Source organism: Psittacula echo (genome assembly GCF_963264785.1).
Source record: "Psittacula echo genome assembly, chromosome: 2".
Taxonomy (NCBI): domain Eukaryota; kingdom Metazoa; phylum Chordata; class Aves; order Psittaciformes; family Psittacidae; genus Psittacula; species Psittacula echo.
The window spans coordinates 96,334,237-96,352,786 of NC_137737.1; the positions used below are offsets into that span (position 1 = coordinate 96,334,237).

General features: G+C 39.4%; 1 protein-coding gene across 1 annotated transcript in view; it reads left to right on the forward strand.

The window, feature by feature from the left end:
* Positions 1 to 18,550, forward strand: part of TMEFF1 (transmembrane protein with EGF like and two follistatin like domains 1) — a gene marked incomplete at both ends in the record, with an annotated part of 118,622 nt that overhangs the window by 53,281 nt on the left and 46,791 nt on the right. The window contains one exon of the mRNA XM_080610778.1: positions 14,719 to 14,828. Within this exon, the coding sequence (XP_080466904.1) occupies positions 14,719 to 14,828 (110 nt within the window). The remainder of the gene's footprint in view (positions 1 to 14,718; positions 14,829 to 18,550) is intronic.

Sequence of the window (18,550 nt, forward strand, 5' to 3'; positions counted from 1 at the left end):
GGCTAGTCCCAAATCAGTTTTTGTGGAAAACATGGAAAACCTGCACTTGGTGACAAAAAATTATCAGTAGAAAGTTGATAAAGGGACTGCATAATTACCTGTCACTATCAGGTGTGATCTCTGATGTACTAAAAATAAGACTTGGCCAAATTTTCTTGGTCTTTCTCTGTAGCAATCCTAAAAGGTCACTGATGTGGAAATGGGACTTCTCTGTCCCTAAAAAGTCAGGTCTGTTTGTATCAGTTTTCATGATTTTTTAGTTTTCTAAAGGTATGTCAGCTATGTCTTCAGGTTGCAAAGAGCATTCTGGAAAAGAAAGTATTCCACACAGTGAATATTGCAAATGTCTTCATTCTATGCAAAAGGAACTAAGGTAGGGTGCAGACTTGGTGTTTGGGATTTAAACGCTTTTAGAGTGTCTCTGGCAGCATTTCAGATTGGAGAAGAGAGCTCTTTCAGCCTGGGGTCCTTTGAGCCAGTCTGCTTTAAAGGTGTGCATTTAATGGACCCAGAGGCCCCAAGCATATTTCTCAGTGTCATGCAGCCAGAAGCAAAGACTTGGAAAGAAAGCGGTGGCCCATGGGCTGTGCAAATTTGCAGCAGAAATTCTGAGTCTTGGAGCCATCTGCAGGTCTTTCATCTGTTGTCAGAATCTGCGAAAGTTCTTTCTTTTTCATTTTTCATACTGGCAAGTGCAACTGACCTTTGAAGTAGCTACTGAGTCAATACATGGCTATAGATGTATTCAGTGGCTTTGTTCTCCCCCTTCCACTTAGTATAGCAAAAATAGAAACAAAGTGATCGTTTGAATAACGTCTGCGGGATTACAATGATACATGCAATTAAAATTCAGTATGACTATATACGCTTAAACTTCTTTTAGTGGTCATCTCCACTATTGATTAAATGAGCTACTGATGTGCACATTTTTGTGGCAGGACCTGTGATGTTCGTTTGTGTTCCAGTGCATTTTGTGTTTCCCCATCGATGAATGTATATTGTGATACCTTAGGTTCATTTTTATATTTTACTGACATTCTTGTAGGCTGTGATTTAGAATTATATGGAAGCAATATAGTCAATATTCATGTAAGCATTAATAAAAAGTTTCCATGTATTTCCATATATTCCATGTATAAATGTATTTGTTGAGGTATAAAACAATTCTATTTGATTATATGAGATAAACACCAAAAATATTATTTCCTATCTGAAGAGAGTCCTCCTTCTATTTATTTTTTTTCATACATTTTAAAGAAGCTGTTAAAGAGTTTACTCTAATGTTTAAAGATATACCAGCTATAACTGTTGATTGAAGAGCTAGTTAGGATGAAGGTGATAAAAAATGTTATGTTCTTCTTGTTGAATCTGTTTCAAGTAGCAAGTAAGTAAACCTAAGCAGATTTTATTATAAGGAGTATCTCACAGTAACTGGCAGCTTTTGCAAAGTACTACCCTGATTTGTCATAGGCTGAGTAATAACAGAGAATAGCACAATTTAAGAATTAATTCTTTATTCTTTTCCATATTTAAGACATCCCTGTGCTTATCAGCTGCAAATAAGAAAACATCAGAAAGCATATGGCATCTGTTGCACACCACATCGTGCATTTCAGTACCAGGAAAATTAAAAAACCAAGGGAGGAGCCTGAATATGGAAACCTTTTTTTCCCACCTATAGCAGATGGTCAGATTTCTAATTTAAAATTTTCTTGGAGTTTTGGCATACTGCCATCTGTCTCCACAGCTGCAACAGTGCAATAACTCTGTCACCTCTCTTAGAAAATATTCCTTGAGAGTAAATTTAATGCCTAGCGAAGTGTTGGATTTACAGCTGCTGGGAGCAGAATATAATATGTAGGAGATGGCCATGAGGCCCTGCTGATTTCCCTCACCTGGTTACAAGTCAGGTTGTGTTTATATGAAACTGTTGTGAACAGCATTAAGGAGTTGGAGGGGAGATGTCCCCAGTTACTTGTTTTCACAGGCCATTCTGTAATCCTGTGTACAAAGAAGCAATCAGTGTCAGTGAAGACCTTACACAAAGAGCTTATACACTGAGATTATGGAAAACATTCATAATCATTATCATTTCAAGAATACTGTTTTCTGTAAGTTTTTCTTTGTCTCAGCTCTGTCAGTCTATTAACATTGAAAATACAAGAGCAGACAAGCAGTTGTAATGTTAAATGCCTTGCCAAGTGTTTGACCCATCTATCTGCTTAGGTATTCAATTGGAGATGGTGGCCCACCTCTGCAGAGCTGCCAAAATAGTCTTCAGAAGTACCACTGCATGAGTACCAGTAGCATGGGAAATGCTATACTGATTTTCTCTAGCGAGGCAGAGTCAGATAGAAAAGGGAAATGAGGCGCTACTAACTTGAATTAGATTTGAAATTCCATTCTGGGATGGAGAACTTCCTATCCAGTGTCCACAATCTGAATCATCAAGTTTGATCTGCAGACTCTGTGTTTGCAACAGCGTGGAGGTTATGCATAAATGGAATTCACTTTCAGAAATTCGTGTGTACATTTGGTTGGCTCTCCCACCTTTGTAAACTTAGAAGTAAGATTTATGACAGGTTTACAGTTTCCAGATCTTATGAGGCTTTCAAAACCTTTGTTACCCTCATCACCTTCAGATGACAGGCGACTTACTGGCATTTCTGGAAAACATCAGTTGGATATTCTGGATTCAGCAGGTTCATCCCCATGTTCAGTCAGCCTTGAGCTGCACTCTTAGCTGAGTCTTGAAGGAGTGGTTTCTCTTATGGTGTATACAAGGGACGGATCAGCTCCTGATAAATAGTTGTGATTGAAAGAGAGGTGGGGAGATGAGGTGTCTCCATTAGAAAATGGGTGCTGGGTGCACTAGGGCAACGACTATGCTGCCAGAGAAAACCACAGACAGGAACTGCTCAACAGTGGGAGAAATTGCAGATGAGAGTTCCTTTTCCTTATGCCCTCTTAAAGATGGTAAAAAAAATGTTATCTATGTTTGATTTGAGCTCAACTTTTCCTTCTATTTGTCTTCTTTGACTCTCTGTCTCACCATTCCTAAGACAAAACACACCCCAAAAACACGTTCAGGCTCCTCCATCTTCCCATGGCTCAAAAACCAGTCTCATACAACATTGTGTTTCTGGATAAATAACAGTTTTTCCCAGTGGAGCTATGAGACACGTTTCTGGGTTTGCATGGTGCTGTCTGCATTAAGCTCTATCACAGCAGCACAGTTTGAATTCTGAGCAGTGATTATCAGCTATTTGAAGACAGCAAATGAGTCCTACAAGCTGCATGAATATATCAACATAGCTCTTTAGTTAGCATTAGTAGCCTTTGCAAATTAGTATTCATTTTTCTCTCTTTTTAAAGTGACCAACATGTACTCCCTAAATCTTTTGATTACGAGTTTTCTAGGTGTGGCATTGAAGATATTTCTGTTAAAAGGAAGGTGATGAGAGTAAGGAAAGATAACCTTGTAGCAAAACAATGGGACAGGGACAAGTTCTGTTGTGGCATTTTGCCTTGGCCTTGCCTTGTATCCTTGGATAAATCATTTTATCTCTGCATACTTTTCTTCCTCATCCACTGAAATGGAGATGATAATACCTAATTTTTATCACAGTTGGTATGACTTCTCTACTTATGCTGTAAATAATGGACTGGCTTTCATCTGTGTCTTTCAGTAGGGGGATTTGTTCTTCAGTACAGCCTCTAGGTATTACAATATTTCACATAGCTGTAACGATAATGGAAGATATGAGTAATGTTTAAAATCTGAGCTATTTAGAGGACACATTTTAGCTTTCTGCTATCAAATCATCTTGCAGACAGCAGCATTTTCCCCTTGGAGAGTGAACAATTAAGAGGAGATTAATACACTATCTGACAACTTTTTGTCAGATATTTTCTGATGCTTTTAAGAAAAAGTTTCAAATCTGAGGAATAAATGGTACCTTAAAACATTTCTCTACATTGTAATTCTACGCATTTGTCTCCAGTCAATGGAAGGGCGTCAACTTAATTATTATTTGCATAAAAATCAAGTCCTCAAAAAATTGCTTGTGTCCTTGACCCTAAAAGCACTTTTAAGTTTGCTTTTAAGCACTTTTAAGTGCTTTTAAGAGCATTCTTAATCTTACACATGATCTGTTCAATTTGGTTTATTTGATCTCACAGATGCTCAAGGTTAAGTCTCTGCCCAAGCATTTATAGGATTGGAGCCTTAGATTATGTATGCTAAATGGCAAAACACTATTTCAAATACAGTTGCTCCTCACTGAAAACCATTTTGTAGAAAATATTAGTTTTCTAGAAAATTCACCAAAAGCAACCTGCTTTTCTTGGTTTTGTAGCTGAGCAATGAAAAGACTTTGCATTCCAAATAGTTTTCTTTTTCTTCTGTCCTTTTAAGTCTAAAGGAGAAATGTTGGGGTAAATAGTAAAGTTGAAGGGGAGACACAAAAGAGCCAATACTGAGCACAGAAAATTTTATTGTTGAAAATGCTAAGTTTGGAATGCATTTTTTAAATATTTATACTTTTCTTTTGCAATGACACATAACCTTTTGCTGATCATTTATAATCTGTGTGATATACAGTGTGTGTGTAATAACCTGAGTTGTGCTGTATAATCTGTGTAGATATTGTGTTGGTTTATTCCCAAAGGTCTGTGAAAACCTAGCAGTTTTCTCTTGTGTTTTCCATGATCCTTGGGAGACTTTTTATTAAAAAAAAAGAAAATCCTTTTTGAATTTATTTTAAAGCTTTTGAAATAAGTCAGAAGAAAATGGCTCCCAGAAGGGCAACCCAACTCTGTATTAGTTGATAACCTGGGAAGCTGTTCCATATCTATGAACACAGTTGCCTGTGGAGCTTTAAAGAACCAATACTCAGGTGCACTTTAAACATCTTTCTGACACTGAATCACAAGAATAAGGGAAAGGGAAAGTGGTGAGGTTAATGTAGCATTTGTAGTTGGCTTTGATTTCCCAGTCCCCCAAAATGTCTTTTAAATGAAGTAAAACAAACAGCAAGAACCCGAAAAACTTTTGTAACCTTCCTTTGAGGAAAGTGTAAATCCAAGTACAGAGCCTGAGTTTCTCTTTATGTTAGGACTTTCAGAGTGCTGAGGTCAAGCATGTGTTGACGTGACCTTAAGACTAGAGAAAACGTACAGGCTTTGTGGTAAATGGACATACTTCTGATGTGGTTATGCTTCTGCTGACTTCATCTCTTCTTTTAACAATGACAAAAAACCTCATGACTGGGGCCTTTTGCTGCTTCCCTTACTACTCCCCACAGAGGTGAATGTTCCTTTTTCTGACCACAGAACAGAGGTCTGAACACAGTGGTCAGAGAGGAGAGATGACTGAATGGTTATAGAAAGGCCCCATTGCCTAAGAGCGCTGTTCACACCAGGGCTTCTTTCCCTTCTGTTGTAGGAGAGGTAAGGAGCAGACAACAGAAGGAGCTGGGCTTTTAGCACCACAAGGAGATAGATCTATTAGCCATCCATCTCCCACCTGTAACCAAATACTGTAGTTCTGGAGCCTGGCTAAAGCATGGAACCTCTTTTCCAGTAATCTGGCAAGCTGATCCGCAGACTAAAGCAATGCCTTCAAGTTTTCTGCAAGGATTGGGATCAGAATTTGACCATTATTATTCTACCATTTAGAATCAACTTGAGTTATGCGTGTCACCTACAGGTCAAAGAAGAAATTTCCTGCAATGTTTATGGAAGCTAATTAGTTGGTTCAGTGTTGGTTTTTACCATCGTTTTACTTTTCTTCCACCTTCAGGTTCTTCAGAAGTATAAATGTGAGCTCTTTTCTTTTGGAGTGTTTCAAGAGCTTGTCATTCCTCCACAGGTTTAGGGAAATTATTATCAGATTTATTGTATGAACAGGAATAAACAGTTCACCTTGGTTTGTAATTGGCATACAAAAGATTTCTTCAGGATGAAGATTCATTGGCCCAAGCTATAGCTTCCATGGGAGCAGAATGCTTGCCTGCTTTGTTCTTACACAGGCAGTGATGCTAGAAAGCAAGTGAAACTCCCCATTTTGGGGGCAGGGGAGAGGAGAGATATAACACCCTTAGCAAGTCACTTACAAATGTTTTGGGTATATGACCATCTACTCTGCAGACTGGGAGACAGAGCAAATAGGCCTTAAGGGAACAAGGACAAATAACATTTTCCCATTGACTGTAATTGCACATACCACACAACTGTCAGGAATTAACAATATAATTTATGCAAAGGAAAAACTGTAGAAGAGACCCACTATGGACTCTTGGGCTGGAGAAGTATAAGCACTATTTTTAAAGTTATCTTACCTGAATGCATCCATTTTTATAGGCATAAGTATTCAGCAGCAGCAGTTATCTAGTATCCTAAAAGATCCATGCATTTGGAAGCATTTAGATAATCCAAGTCTAAATTTCCAGGTCCCAATATGCAAAGACCGTAACAGTGCCATGAGTGGAAAATGACAAATGACCACTTATTTGCATGTGTTTGTGAGAAGAAAACACATTGCATGTGTTGATTTCACACCTTAACCTTGTCTTGACGTACACTCCCTCAACTCCTCCAGTTAGTATAATGTTAGACCCCTCTTCCAAGCAGCCCCTGATTTTTTCATGAATTTATAGGAAGCTCTTTGTCCCAGGCATCTACAACTTTCAGATTTGGCTAGAATTGCCCAGTGAGTGCAAAAGTTATCGGAGACACATTTAGAGAGTCGCTGCTCTTGCATAGCCTTGGTTTCCTTAGAAACTAAAGGTTGATAATACATGTTGCAATCAATCTTGCTAAGGATATGCTATATGAGCCTGTTTCTTTTCTAATATTTTATTTTAATTTTATGTAAAAATATGCAGTGACATACTAACTTCTTTACAACAGCCTTGCATAATCACATTCAGTAGTTTTTTTGTCGTGAGACAGATTCTGCTTTGGAAACAAGTTTTGAAGTCAGTGTCCTGGGTAGCCGCTAGAAGAGCACACCAGATCTATGTCCTGAAGACCAGATTGCTGTACCACTTAACCTTGATAAAAAAGTGTTTGTGTGAGAGAAAATCATTTCAAGTTCTCACCATCTCCGACCGATTGCACAGGGAGTCGATTTGTACCATTTGCTGAAATATTCACCTACAGATTATATATAATTTCTGAAATATTGTCAAAGCTTTTAGTATGACAAAAAAGTGCCTCAACTTTCTCTACAAATACTTTTTTTTTTTTTTTTTTTTTTGTGATGGAAACAGAAATGCACTATAGGATGAATCCAATATTTTGACAGAGCTGTCATCCAAACACTCATCACTATGACACTTTCCTTACTTTTTTCACACCGAATAGAGTTAGTCTGAGACACACTGGTAATGTGAATAATTGCAGTGTGGGAGACTTTCAGGTTCAAAGCCAATCTTGTTACCTTGCTGTGTGAGTGCTAGTTGTTAAAATTTGCTGTGGTTTCCTATTGTGTGCAAGAATACTAATTACTTTAGCAGCACGCCTGCATTCTGGTTTTCTCTGTTTTAAAAGGAGACTATAGTGACTAGAAATGTAAAAGTATAATCATCTAGGTAAATTGGACGGCACTTAAGCAATCAAATGTTAACGCCGTCTTGTAAAAGTAGTTTTAAGGAAATATTTCAGGCTTTATTTTCTCACGTAGCATTCTCAAGAGCCAAAGAACAGCTCTTTTTTTTCTGCACATTTGAGTCTTAAATATGGCATTAAGACACAGCAAAACACGTTTTTACTGGCCCTTTAAAATACTGTTTACAATTGTTTTGAAAACAGCAGATTTGCCACCAGCCACTCAAGGCATCCATTAACTGACCTGTTAAGAACAATGTCTGGGAGTATCTTAATTCCATTAGACTACAGGTGTCTATGTGGTTTTAGGGTAATTTGTTGGGTTTTTTTTTGGTTTTTCCTATAACCTCCAGAAGTTCCAATGAATTATTTTCTTCTAAATGCAACTGTGAAAGAAAATGATACCATATCACAGAAAAGGCATTTAAATGAGTTTTGACTGGTCCCATTATTTAAAATTTAATTTCTTTTAGATTATCTGATGTTATGTCTTTTCATTTTCCTCTTTTTCTCTGATTTTTTTTAAACAGCTTTTTTCCTCATTCTCTTTTCATTCTCCACAATCTTAATTTCTTATAGATTAGTTCTTGCTAAACAATCACCTCAAATCAACAGCTATCTTCAAAGGGGATGTGCGGTGTCTGAATGGCTTCTTCCTTACCCCTGAATTACTTCCCAATAGTTTGTCTTACTGTCTGTTTTCTTTCCTGAAAAATATACATTTTGCCATGAACAAGATAGTATGATCCATGCTGTCTTGCTTTGACTCATCTGACACAAGCAAGTATTGTTTATTTGGACAAGTAATTACTAATTTTGTCTGAGGGGCTTGTCTGCTCTCTTTTTCCTCCTCCATAACCTCAGACAATTTCTGAGAAGAAATTCAACAGACATAAGCTCTGCAATGCAAATTATCATGACTTTTGTAATCCACAACTGCTGAAACAGACGGGGACAGCAAAATTATATGGATAACCTAATGTAGGGATCCTTTATTAATTACAAAGTAAGTAGTATTTTCAGGTTTTGTCAATGTTGTCCTTGTCCTTGTTTTGGAAGGTTGTGGTTCTGAAAGCACCACGTTTTAGGACATAGAATCATAGAATAGTTGGGGTTATAAAGGGACCTTAAGATCACCTGGTTCCAACCCCCAAATGTCCTTTGTGCTCTAACTGATGAAGCGAGGAGCAGCATTTACTCCTTTGGTTGCAGTGCTAAAGCCAGGGCTCCTCCTCGACCAAGGGACTGGTAGCAGTGGCCGCTTAATCACTTTCTGCTAGGAAGGGTTATATTTCAGTGAAACACTTTATGAACATGAGATGAAGAAAAAGCAGGAGGAAATGCTAGGTGTTTTATATAAATGGCATCGGGGCAGGTGTCAAAGAAGTCAATGCAAAGCCTGGTGGGTTCCTTTCTCTCAGAACTGTTTGTGTACATGTGCACATCTGAGCGGTACCTGCTGGCTTGTTTTAAAATAAACCATCTTCACCACACAGGCACAAAACAGGTGGAACTTTCCGTACTTGGCACACAGTACTTCACCTTCAGTACTTGGCATACGTTCAGTGCATTTGGCTCCCAGTGTTGCTTTTTGCTACAGAAAACAGAGCACAGAAATTACGATAACAGATGTAGCTTTGCACTGGTGGATGTGACACACTGAAGCTGGTGGAAGATGAAAATATCGTGTTGTGTCCACCATACAAACAATTTTTGCTTCCTGTCTCCTGCAAGGAACTGAGACGTGTATGTCCCTGAGTCTGTGCCTCTGTTTCACATTTCTACTGTATGAGCCAGAAGACCAACATACGGTTTCACTACCTTGGAAGAAGCCACAAAGTCTCCAGAAAAAAGCTATTCTTAGCTAATCTCACTGTTGGGGTAGAATAATGCCAGTAAGGGGAACACTGCTTTTCAGAGTCTGATGAGGCTTAGTCCTTGCTTCTCAGTAGCTTTGCAAATGGACCCACTTACTTCAAAGATTATTTTCCCTTTGCACATCTTAATTCAGTCTTCAAAGCAGAAACATGTTTCTTGAATGTTGCTCTGACATTTTGAAGGGGGCAGAGAAAGGGTAGTGGGTCAGCTGTAAGGAAAGCTAAGGAGGGAAACTGGTATAGCAGGTGTAGGAGGAACCAGTGGGGAGTTGAAAACCTGCAATAAAATAAATAAAACCAAGTTCTGTTGTACATGGCTGTAACTTTCATTCTATCTATGAGATTTGTACCCAGCGGCTGAAATAGGGAGTAACTTATGCTGCTGCACTTCAAACACGTATTGACAGTGTCAGAACGAGATCACATATGGGAACTTCCAAAATTGTGCCTCCTGTCCACCTGTGTGTAACAGCTCTGTAAGCATTTGTATGACTTACTGCAGGAATGGCTGTACTGGGTGCACTTTGAAAGACTAATGAGATAGGGCTGAGCTTGTAGATTAAGACACTTAGATGTAAATGTTGATGTATAGATGTGTACATGTGACCTATGTGTCTGAACCAATATCAAAGTCACTGTGGGTGATGGAAATCTATAGTGACTTAAGCTAGTACCAGTTGGGATCCTTGTATACCTGCATGGGACTGGTAAAGTCACCAGGAGAGCTGTGCTGTTTTGTTCTGAGCTGGGATCTGGAGGTGAGCAGATATAAGAAGATATAAGAAGAAACAGATATAAGAAGAACCTTTCTTGCAGTGATTTTCTTCACCTGTAAGGCCACTCAAACTCACCTTTATGGTTCAAGCGGGCAGGCTGTACTTTGGAACAGCTGGGGTGCAGGCTGCCTATCATTGTGCAGTCTCTGGGTATCATCATCTTTGATGTGGGGCAAAGTGTGTGACTGACAGGTGATGTTTTATTCAAGAGTTAGATTTAAGGCAGAGTTATTACTGTACTTGTCATGTGAGCACCTCAGCTTTATAATCCCTAAGGGAACAATTTTTATTAAAGTTTTTTTTTCTCATTAAGTTCTTTAATTATTCCTTAATAATTTGCCAAAACCAGAAAAGCCAGTGATTCACCAAAGCCAGCCCTGAGTCATAAGGCTGGTTCCCAAAATCGGTAGGTTAATGGTTTTCTGCTCATTAGAGAGGTCCTGAGAACTCACCTAGTCGTAATGTCACCATTTCCAGTATATTCTGTGGGCTCTAACATACCCTCACAGAACATAATTTCTCTTCTGAGCCCTTTCCCAAGCCACTGTTGACTCACTTCAGCTGTTCTTACAATTCTGGGAGTACTTTCAACCTCTAGATTACAGACCCTTTATGAACTTTCCCAGGTCTGTATGTGACCTCCATGAGAGGTTGTACATCCTAATTTGAAGCTTGAATTCACAAACCCCGAAGTGTTTGGAGGACAGAAAAGCAGCAGTGAGGTGCCCCACACTTTTTCAAGAGGAAAAGTTGGTGAGGGGCGATGCAGTCTTCCCTGATTGTGGTCTTACCCACAGGAAACAGAAAGCAGACAGGCAGGCAGAGAGTGCTTTTCCCAGGCACAGATGAAATATTCAAGAGGGGCAAAGCTGGCAGCACTGCTACTAAACCTACCCGCTCAATTCCACATGGGAAAGGTAGTTTTTGATTCCCTATATCCATCCATCATTACTATGTACTATTGCCAAACCCAGGAAGAACATGATTTTGAAAAAACAAATTGCTTACAAAGTTACCAGGTTTGCCCATCTTAGATTTTATTTTATTCTCCAGGTATCCAGATGGAAGCAACACGTTTGATGTACTTAAACCTACAAATTTGATTTCATTTTCAGGTTCAGCATTTAGACACATGTAATTTAGCTTGTAACAAGAGGTTCATGCCTCAGAGCAATGCATTTTCAGGTCACAGGCAAAAAGCCAATCTCCAGCTACTTGTATTGAGCTGTACTTCAAATACTCTGAAAAGATTTAAAACGGAGAAAGTTTTTCCACATTTTTAGTGATGAATCAAATAATCAGAAGGTGAATTAATTTCAAAAGAGGAAAAAAAGAATTGCAAAAGACCTTGATGTGGGTCTTTTGTTGCAGCCAGATTCCTGCAAGGTGGTCTGTGCTGGTCAGCCCTCACACAACCAGGAAGTGTATTGGCTGAACAGATAGTAGCAAATCATTTTTAATACCTCATTTCAGGTCTTAGGAGATTAATTTTATCATAAATTTGGAAGCCTGATTTAATTGCACTAATTATATTTTCTCCCGGGAGTTGATGGATTGCTACTTACCATTTTCTTGCTGTAGGTAATGAATCACACTGAGGCTTTCTCTTAACTCATACCTGCTGAAAGTCTGGGAAATGAGTTGTGATAGGCATTAAAGAAACATGTAAGAAATTACCCTAAACCATTTGCTACATGTTCTTACTCCTTTCATAGGTCTGTTCTCACGTGTGATGATAATGATTCCGTTCTTCTGGAAATAATTGCAGAAATAATTCTCTCTCTATGGGGAATCCACTGAAGAGAGAGCATCTTGCAGACATGCTCTGTCTTCATGGCTCCTCTTCACATCTCTCTATTATCATCCATCTTCATCTATTCATTTTCGAACCAAATGCCATAGATGTGGAAGTCATTATGGCCACCACACCCCCTGGTACTTGTGATTCCATCAATGTAATCGTGTGCATGTCAGGGGCTTGGTTGCACAGCTGCTGAAATTTGCTGCTGAATGAAAGTGGGGATTAGGTGACATCCTGTCATAGAATAAAGTTCATCTGTCGCGTTCAAGTGCCAGTCACCAGGGTATCTTGTCTTTTGTATAGCTTTGAAAATCACGTTGGCTCCTGCTTTCTGAATGACCTTTCCCTGCTTAGCATTCATCTCATGCAAAAAAGCTTATAATCAGTATTTATCATTTATGTGCCAAGAAAAACAATCCACTCCTAAAACTGAGTAACCATTAAAGTGGTGTGCTTTCTATCATCTTAATTCCTCTTGTGCATTTCTTTTCTTTTAAATGAAGTTTTGGTTTCTTAGGGCAAGAGGGATCACATGGTCTGATTCCCCACCCCTACCTTCATGTCTCCTGTTACAGTTTTACTCTGAAATCTTTCCCTTTCCTACTGGGTTTTGCAGTGAGAACAGTAGCTAAGTTAAGAACGAGCACATCTCTGATTCAGCCTTGATGCTGAACTGCTGTCTGGGAGTTGTTTCTGACTTCCCCCTGCATCCTTCCCCTCCCATGCAGAAAAGAAAGGTCCCTTGCTCTGGTGAAGAGGCTCCTTCCTGGACGGTCCTCTTCAAACTGGGGGACACAGAGGTTGGGAGAAGTCTGTGTAACACTGCTTCGGCAGCTGGACATTGTATGGACTGTCAGGATTTCAAGCATGAGTTGCGACTGCCAGAGGGTTTCTTCTGCTGACTGGTGGTGGGGTGGGGTAGGGTAGGATGCTGAGGGCAGTGAGCTCTGCTGGGACCTTCATCTCTTTAGTTTTCTGAGCGAAGAAAACAGAATTTTAAAAGCTATTCACACTGTAATTTGTCTTGTCTGGTTACTTCCTTTCATAAATTGCATTTTCTCTGATGCATTATCACCTAAAGGTGGATCCCCCTTTCAGCTATGACAATCATTTCTCCTTAATTAATCTTGAGAGTTTGTTCATTTTCGTGGAACAGTTCTTCACAAGAAGAAAGAAAGGCACATTTCCTTCAAGAGCAACTTATGAATGCACTAAATTGAAAAGCAGTGATGTTCTGTCACATTAACTTGGTCACTACAACGCAGCAGTCATGCTTGATAAATGGCGACACTAAGAATAACATTAGAGAACACGTGCGCAGGGTTGTGATGGCAACCAGGGTACCTAACTGTGTGGTGTTACACAGATTACCCTCCTCATTTATGCCTTCAGGAATGATAAACGTATAGGGGGGAAAAAGAAAATCAATATTTTCTTCATTTTTTTTCTCACAGTTGACAAAATATGTGGATTATAACTGGACCTTCCTTTGAGCTTTAATCCTGTAACTTTAGTGCTATCAAAAAAAGAGTAACCACACTATATTAAATATAGAAGCATATGACACCTAGAAGAATTTATTGCAGAAATAATTATACAATTATATACTTATTTATATAAACTATGGGTGTGGGTATATAATGTTACATAAACCTACAGGAAGAGTTTTCCAGGGTGTCTGTCACTGACATACCCAAGTGCTGATACTGCTGTGTGCAGGAGGGTGACTGACTATTTAAGACTGTAAGTGGCAGCGAGCATTATTTTCTTCTGCCTTTGACCCACCTTTCCACGTTACTGAATGGCTGGTATTCAGTGCTTCCTTTAAGCTAGTTTTCTGGATAGGCCTTGTTTATTAAAAGTTGCAGACATTTTAAATCACACCACTGTCAGTGAATCTCTTTAGTGGGTCATATTGCTATAGAGTCTTGGAGGTTTCTGACTGGAGCTGAAGCGCAGACAGCTTTGAATGATGTTCTGCGATATCAGTGGAGCCTTAAACAATGGTAGGGGATTTTTTTCAGAGCCCTTGGTGTGATTTTCACCTTTTTATTGCAATCGATAGTAACAGCACTGTTCCCACACGGCCTGGCAAGGTCACGTTTAGGCTAACACTGATAGCTTCCATTATCCCAGCAGTGCCTTCTTTTGATCTCTCTCTCCTATATATATTTCAAATCAAATAGTTATTTCAAAAGAATGTCTTTATTCTGCTTTAAAACTGCCCTTAGCTGTGATGGCCAAAAGAGCTTGAAGCCATGTAAGCAACCTTTGTGCTGGAGGTAGTGCCTATGCAGTTGATGTGTAGAGCCCCTTGGTTTCCCTCTGGCCATTTCTACTTCTGCTGTATGCTTACTGAGGCAGGAGCTGCATTTGCGCTCCATGTTTTTATGCAGCAGCTAAGGCAGAGGACTCTGGTTCATTAGTCTGGCTCCTACAGTGCAAGCAAATTATAACAGTTTTAGCATACTTTGGTTTATTGTTAGTCTGAAGGATAACAGTGTGGGCAAGGCCAGCTTTGGCATTTTTCCTTTAATTTCTGTATAGGGGTAAGGCAGTGGTGGGGCTCAGTGGGTTTGAGGGCAAGGCAGTCCCCATAATTACTGATCTTACAATTTCTTTTCTGTCTTCTTTTTCTATTTTTTTATTGCAGAGTTAAATGTAAGGGAATCTGATGTAAGAGTGTGTGATGAATCATCATGTAAATACGGAGGAGTGTGCAAGGAAGAGGGCGACGGCTTGAAATGTGCGTGTCAGTTCCAGGTAAGGGCTGCTCACCTTTTTGTTTGCCATTTTTGGCTGATCTTTCAGGTATATTGAAGTATTTGGTAGAAACTTGATAGAAAAATTTGGTAAAAATTTGGTAAAAACTTTGCTCCTCAACAGGCTTATATAGCCTAACATAAGCTCTCTTTTTAATGGCACTGATTGGGATAGTATATGACTGACCTTCACCAGGGTCTGCTCAGGGAGCAAGTGAAGAATATAGAATCATGTTAGCTCCTTGCATGGTTTTGGTAAGTCAGGCAGCAGCACAGAGCTGCATGAGGAGGAATGGAGGGCTACCTCGTGCTGAGTGGTATTAGCAGAGGTGGGAAGTGCTAGGTGGCAACCACCTCTGCCTCCTCACTTTGTCTCATCCTGCCCAAGACCTGAGGTGGGAGGGAAGGTGACCTGAAGCAGAGTGACCAAGCATTGTCACACACACGAGATGGAGCTTTATAATTTAAATGTGGTACTTATTATGTATTACTTACTTTTAATACCTAGTATTTGGATGACTCTTCCTGCCCTGCTGGTGGCTAAAAGTGGTATATAAGACCCAGGAAAATCTTAAGGCACTTTGAAAATCAGATAATAACAGGAGCGCCAGTGATCGCAAAGTTTATGAATGAAAACAATGATTTAGTCCCACTCAGGAAAATAAAAAGGCGCAGAAATTTGATAAAAACATCCTCTGAACTTTTAAAACGTGGTAAATAGCAAGCTCAGTTTGCTTTGCTGGTTTCTGAGCTTCTAGTTTACAGTTTTCATGATTGTCATGCCAATCCTTCCTCTCCACCCGCCCCCGACTTTTTTGCAGAAAAGAGAATACTTTCTTTTTTCGAGGTTCTTTCTGTTTGCAATGCATAGTCAGGACAAATGTGTCAAGTATTATGAGACTCTTGGTAAAACTGGAAGAGGTGGCAGTGTTATCAGCCAACCCTGGCGTGGGCTATCGTTCAGTGTTTTAAAAATAATCGTGTGTTCTGTTTCCAATAAATAATAAATCAAGGGGAACCAGAATAGCAACAGTGCTTATGTGATCTTACACTGGTTTTGGGTTCCAGTGTTTCAGAGCTGGCTTGTGATGTTGTGTTGTTCAGGTGGGTACCTACGCTGGGGCATTCTGCAGCTTACATCTCAGAACAATGGGATCTGACTGCCTTTTAAAGGGAGAAAACATTCGTACAAGAGGTTTATCCATCACCCTTCACTCTCTCTGTAATTTTTATTCATGAAAGATGATAAGACTAAAAGACAGTAGTGATTAAAAAACCAAGAAATAGAAATGAAACCTTAGGCTAAGCAAAGGTTTAATTTATTTTCTGCAGGTGGTAAATTTTACAGCTTCCTAATATTGAGGTCATGAAAATTCAGAAAGAACTAGCCCATGTGATAAGCTGATACTTTGTCTTGAAGAGCCCATTTTAAAAACCATCTCTTTTTAGGCTACATATAAATTTATTTGTATTTATTGGAAAATTTATCCCATACTCTTAGGAAAGTCTAAGGATGAGGAGAAGGTATTGTATTTTTCAGAAATTGTGGGTTAAATTTTTCCTGTAACTCTCAACCTCAATTATTTGTCTGCAACTAACAGCACCAGAATGTCCCAGGCATCAAACACCCAGCCCAAACTGTTAGGTTCTCTATGTGTAACACTATCTGATAGCTAGCTATTTATTTTTCTGACATTGCAATGATTTGAAAAGGAATCAGACACATTTGTGTACAGTTGTTCAGCTGAACATGTGATGAAAGGAAGAGGTGGGAATATCAGCCTGTTCCCCCTGAAGTGTTTTTCCTATTCCCCACAAAAATGTGTATTGATTCCATCTCCTTTCCAGGCATCACCACTGCTTCCTCTTCCTCCTTATCTGCTCCCACTTCTGGCCTGGCATCATTTCTCCACTGTTTGGTCTTCCAAAATTAATGAGTGTTAGTTTTTCCTCCTAGGATCCCCCTTGGAGATGAGTGGCTGCCAAATTTCAGTGTTGTCATTGGAACAGCTATAATGTCGTGTCAGCAAGAGCTCTGCAGGCCGCAACCTTTCTGAGCACCATGTAGGCTTTCCCTTGCCAAGTCATAAAGTCAGATACCAAAGTTTGACTCCCCAGAATCAGATTTACACATTAGACCGCAGGAGAAGTGCTGAAGGGTTCAGTTGTGCTCTGCTTGCAGTGACCTTGATGGTACCCTGACTTCCTTCAGGCCTAGACAGGAGGCCTGACTAGGAGGTGGGGGGTAACACACATTTACCAAGCTTTTGGAAAGATCTTTTGCTGTAATTTGAATGATGTTCAATTAAAACCTAAATTAAAAACAGATCATCACCTAGTGAGTGTGTTATGGACTGGTGGGTGAAGATGAGGTGAGAGAGAGCTGACATGGGGCTCTTTTGATCTCAATAAGAAAGGCTCAACAGCAAATGGATTAATAAGATAACTGCTTTAATAGGACAGGATAGAAAAAGAAACATAGCGAGTAAACCTTACATCCCTTCAGATGCTGGGGCGCCCTGCAATCATGCAGCATTGAAGGAGCTCAGATGGATTTTCTCATGGTACGCTACGGAAAGCAGATCCCATCCATGAAGAGATGCTTTTCCTCTTGGTCATTCAAGCTATTAGAGGATTTCCTCAGAAGAAAGCAACTCTACTCCTAAAGGATGTTTGCATGGGAACTTTTGGCTGTCCTGTAACAAACTGCTAAAGGCTCATCAAACTGCAAAAAAAAGAATCACTTTGTCTCTCATTTTCTATCTTCAGGACAGAAACCTGAAATTATAAAGCATCACATAGCAACTTTAAGATTGAATAAAGAATTACGTATTGGAAAGTACAACGCCCCTCAAAAGTTGCCTGTTTAATTATTCCCTAAAAGTGACTGTTCAGAATGAGATATGACAGGACTGATGGCTGTGGTTGAGTGTTTGAGAGCTACTTACTATGGGAAAGTATTGCAAAGCTGTTAGAAATCATCTTCAGACCTGGCAGTATGATTTATTTCTGTCCATGCATACTTAGTTCATTGCCAGTTGGTCATCTATAGCAGGATGACAAAGGAGGGAGGATAATTCCCTTCAAAATTATGTTTTAAAGATTGAGTATTTTGAGGTTTGTGTATGCCAAAGCACAAAGAAACTGTTGTGGCAGAGACTGTCATTTGGAATTGGAGAAGAAACTCGTGCCCTTTTGGGGGGCAGTTTAACTTAACTAATGCTGCTGTTCCTGTGTGAACTCTCACTGGTTGAATTGTACCAGTTTAATCATACACTTTGTATGATTGAGAAATTTGATAGCTAGTCTGTGTATTTGCTCATTGCTTCTTGTTGCCTTGGGGCTTTGAAGATGGAAAAGGTGTCTGGAATTACAGTTACCATTGCGGGCCCAAACAGGGCAATGTCTCTTTTTTCTGTGCAGTGAAGTGGGGTTTGGATTTCCAGCTCAGCAGGGAGTGTTGCAGCACTCATAGGTGTTAGGCAGATTGGTGGTCTTAGTGTGTTTCCCAGCATTTTAATGCACATTATATGTACAAGAGGTATATAATCCATCTTTCTTAGAATGCAAGAAAATAGCAGAATACAGGCTGTTCCTAGCAAAGCTATTTTGAATGATAAATATTCTCTTCTTCCTTTCTTCTTATGAAGTGTACCAGTGCTACTGACTTTGAGCTTGATTTTTTCAGTATAATAATACAAAAGCATAATTATAATTGTTGAC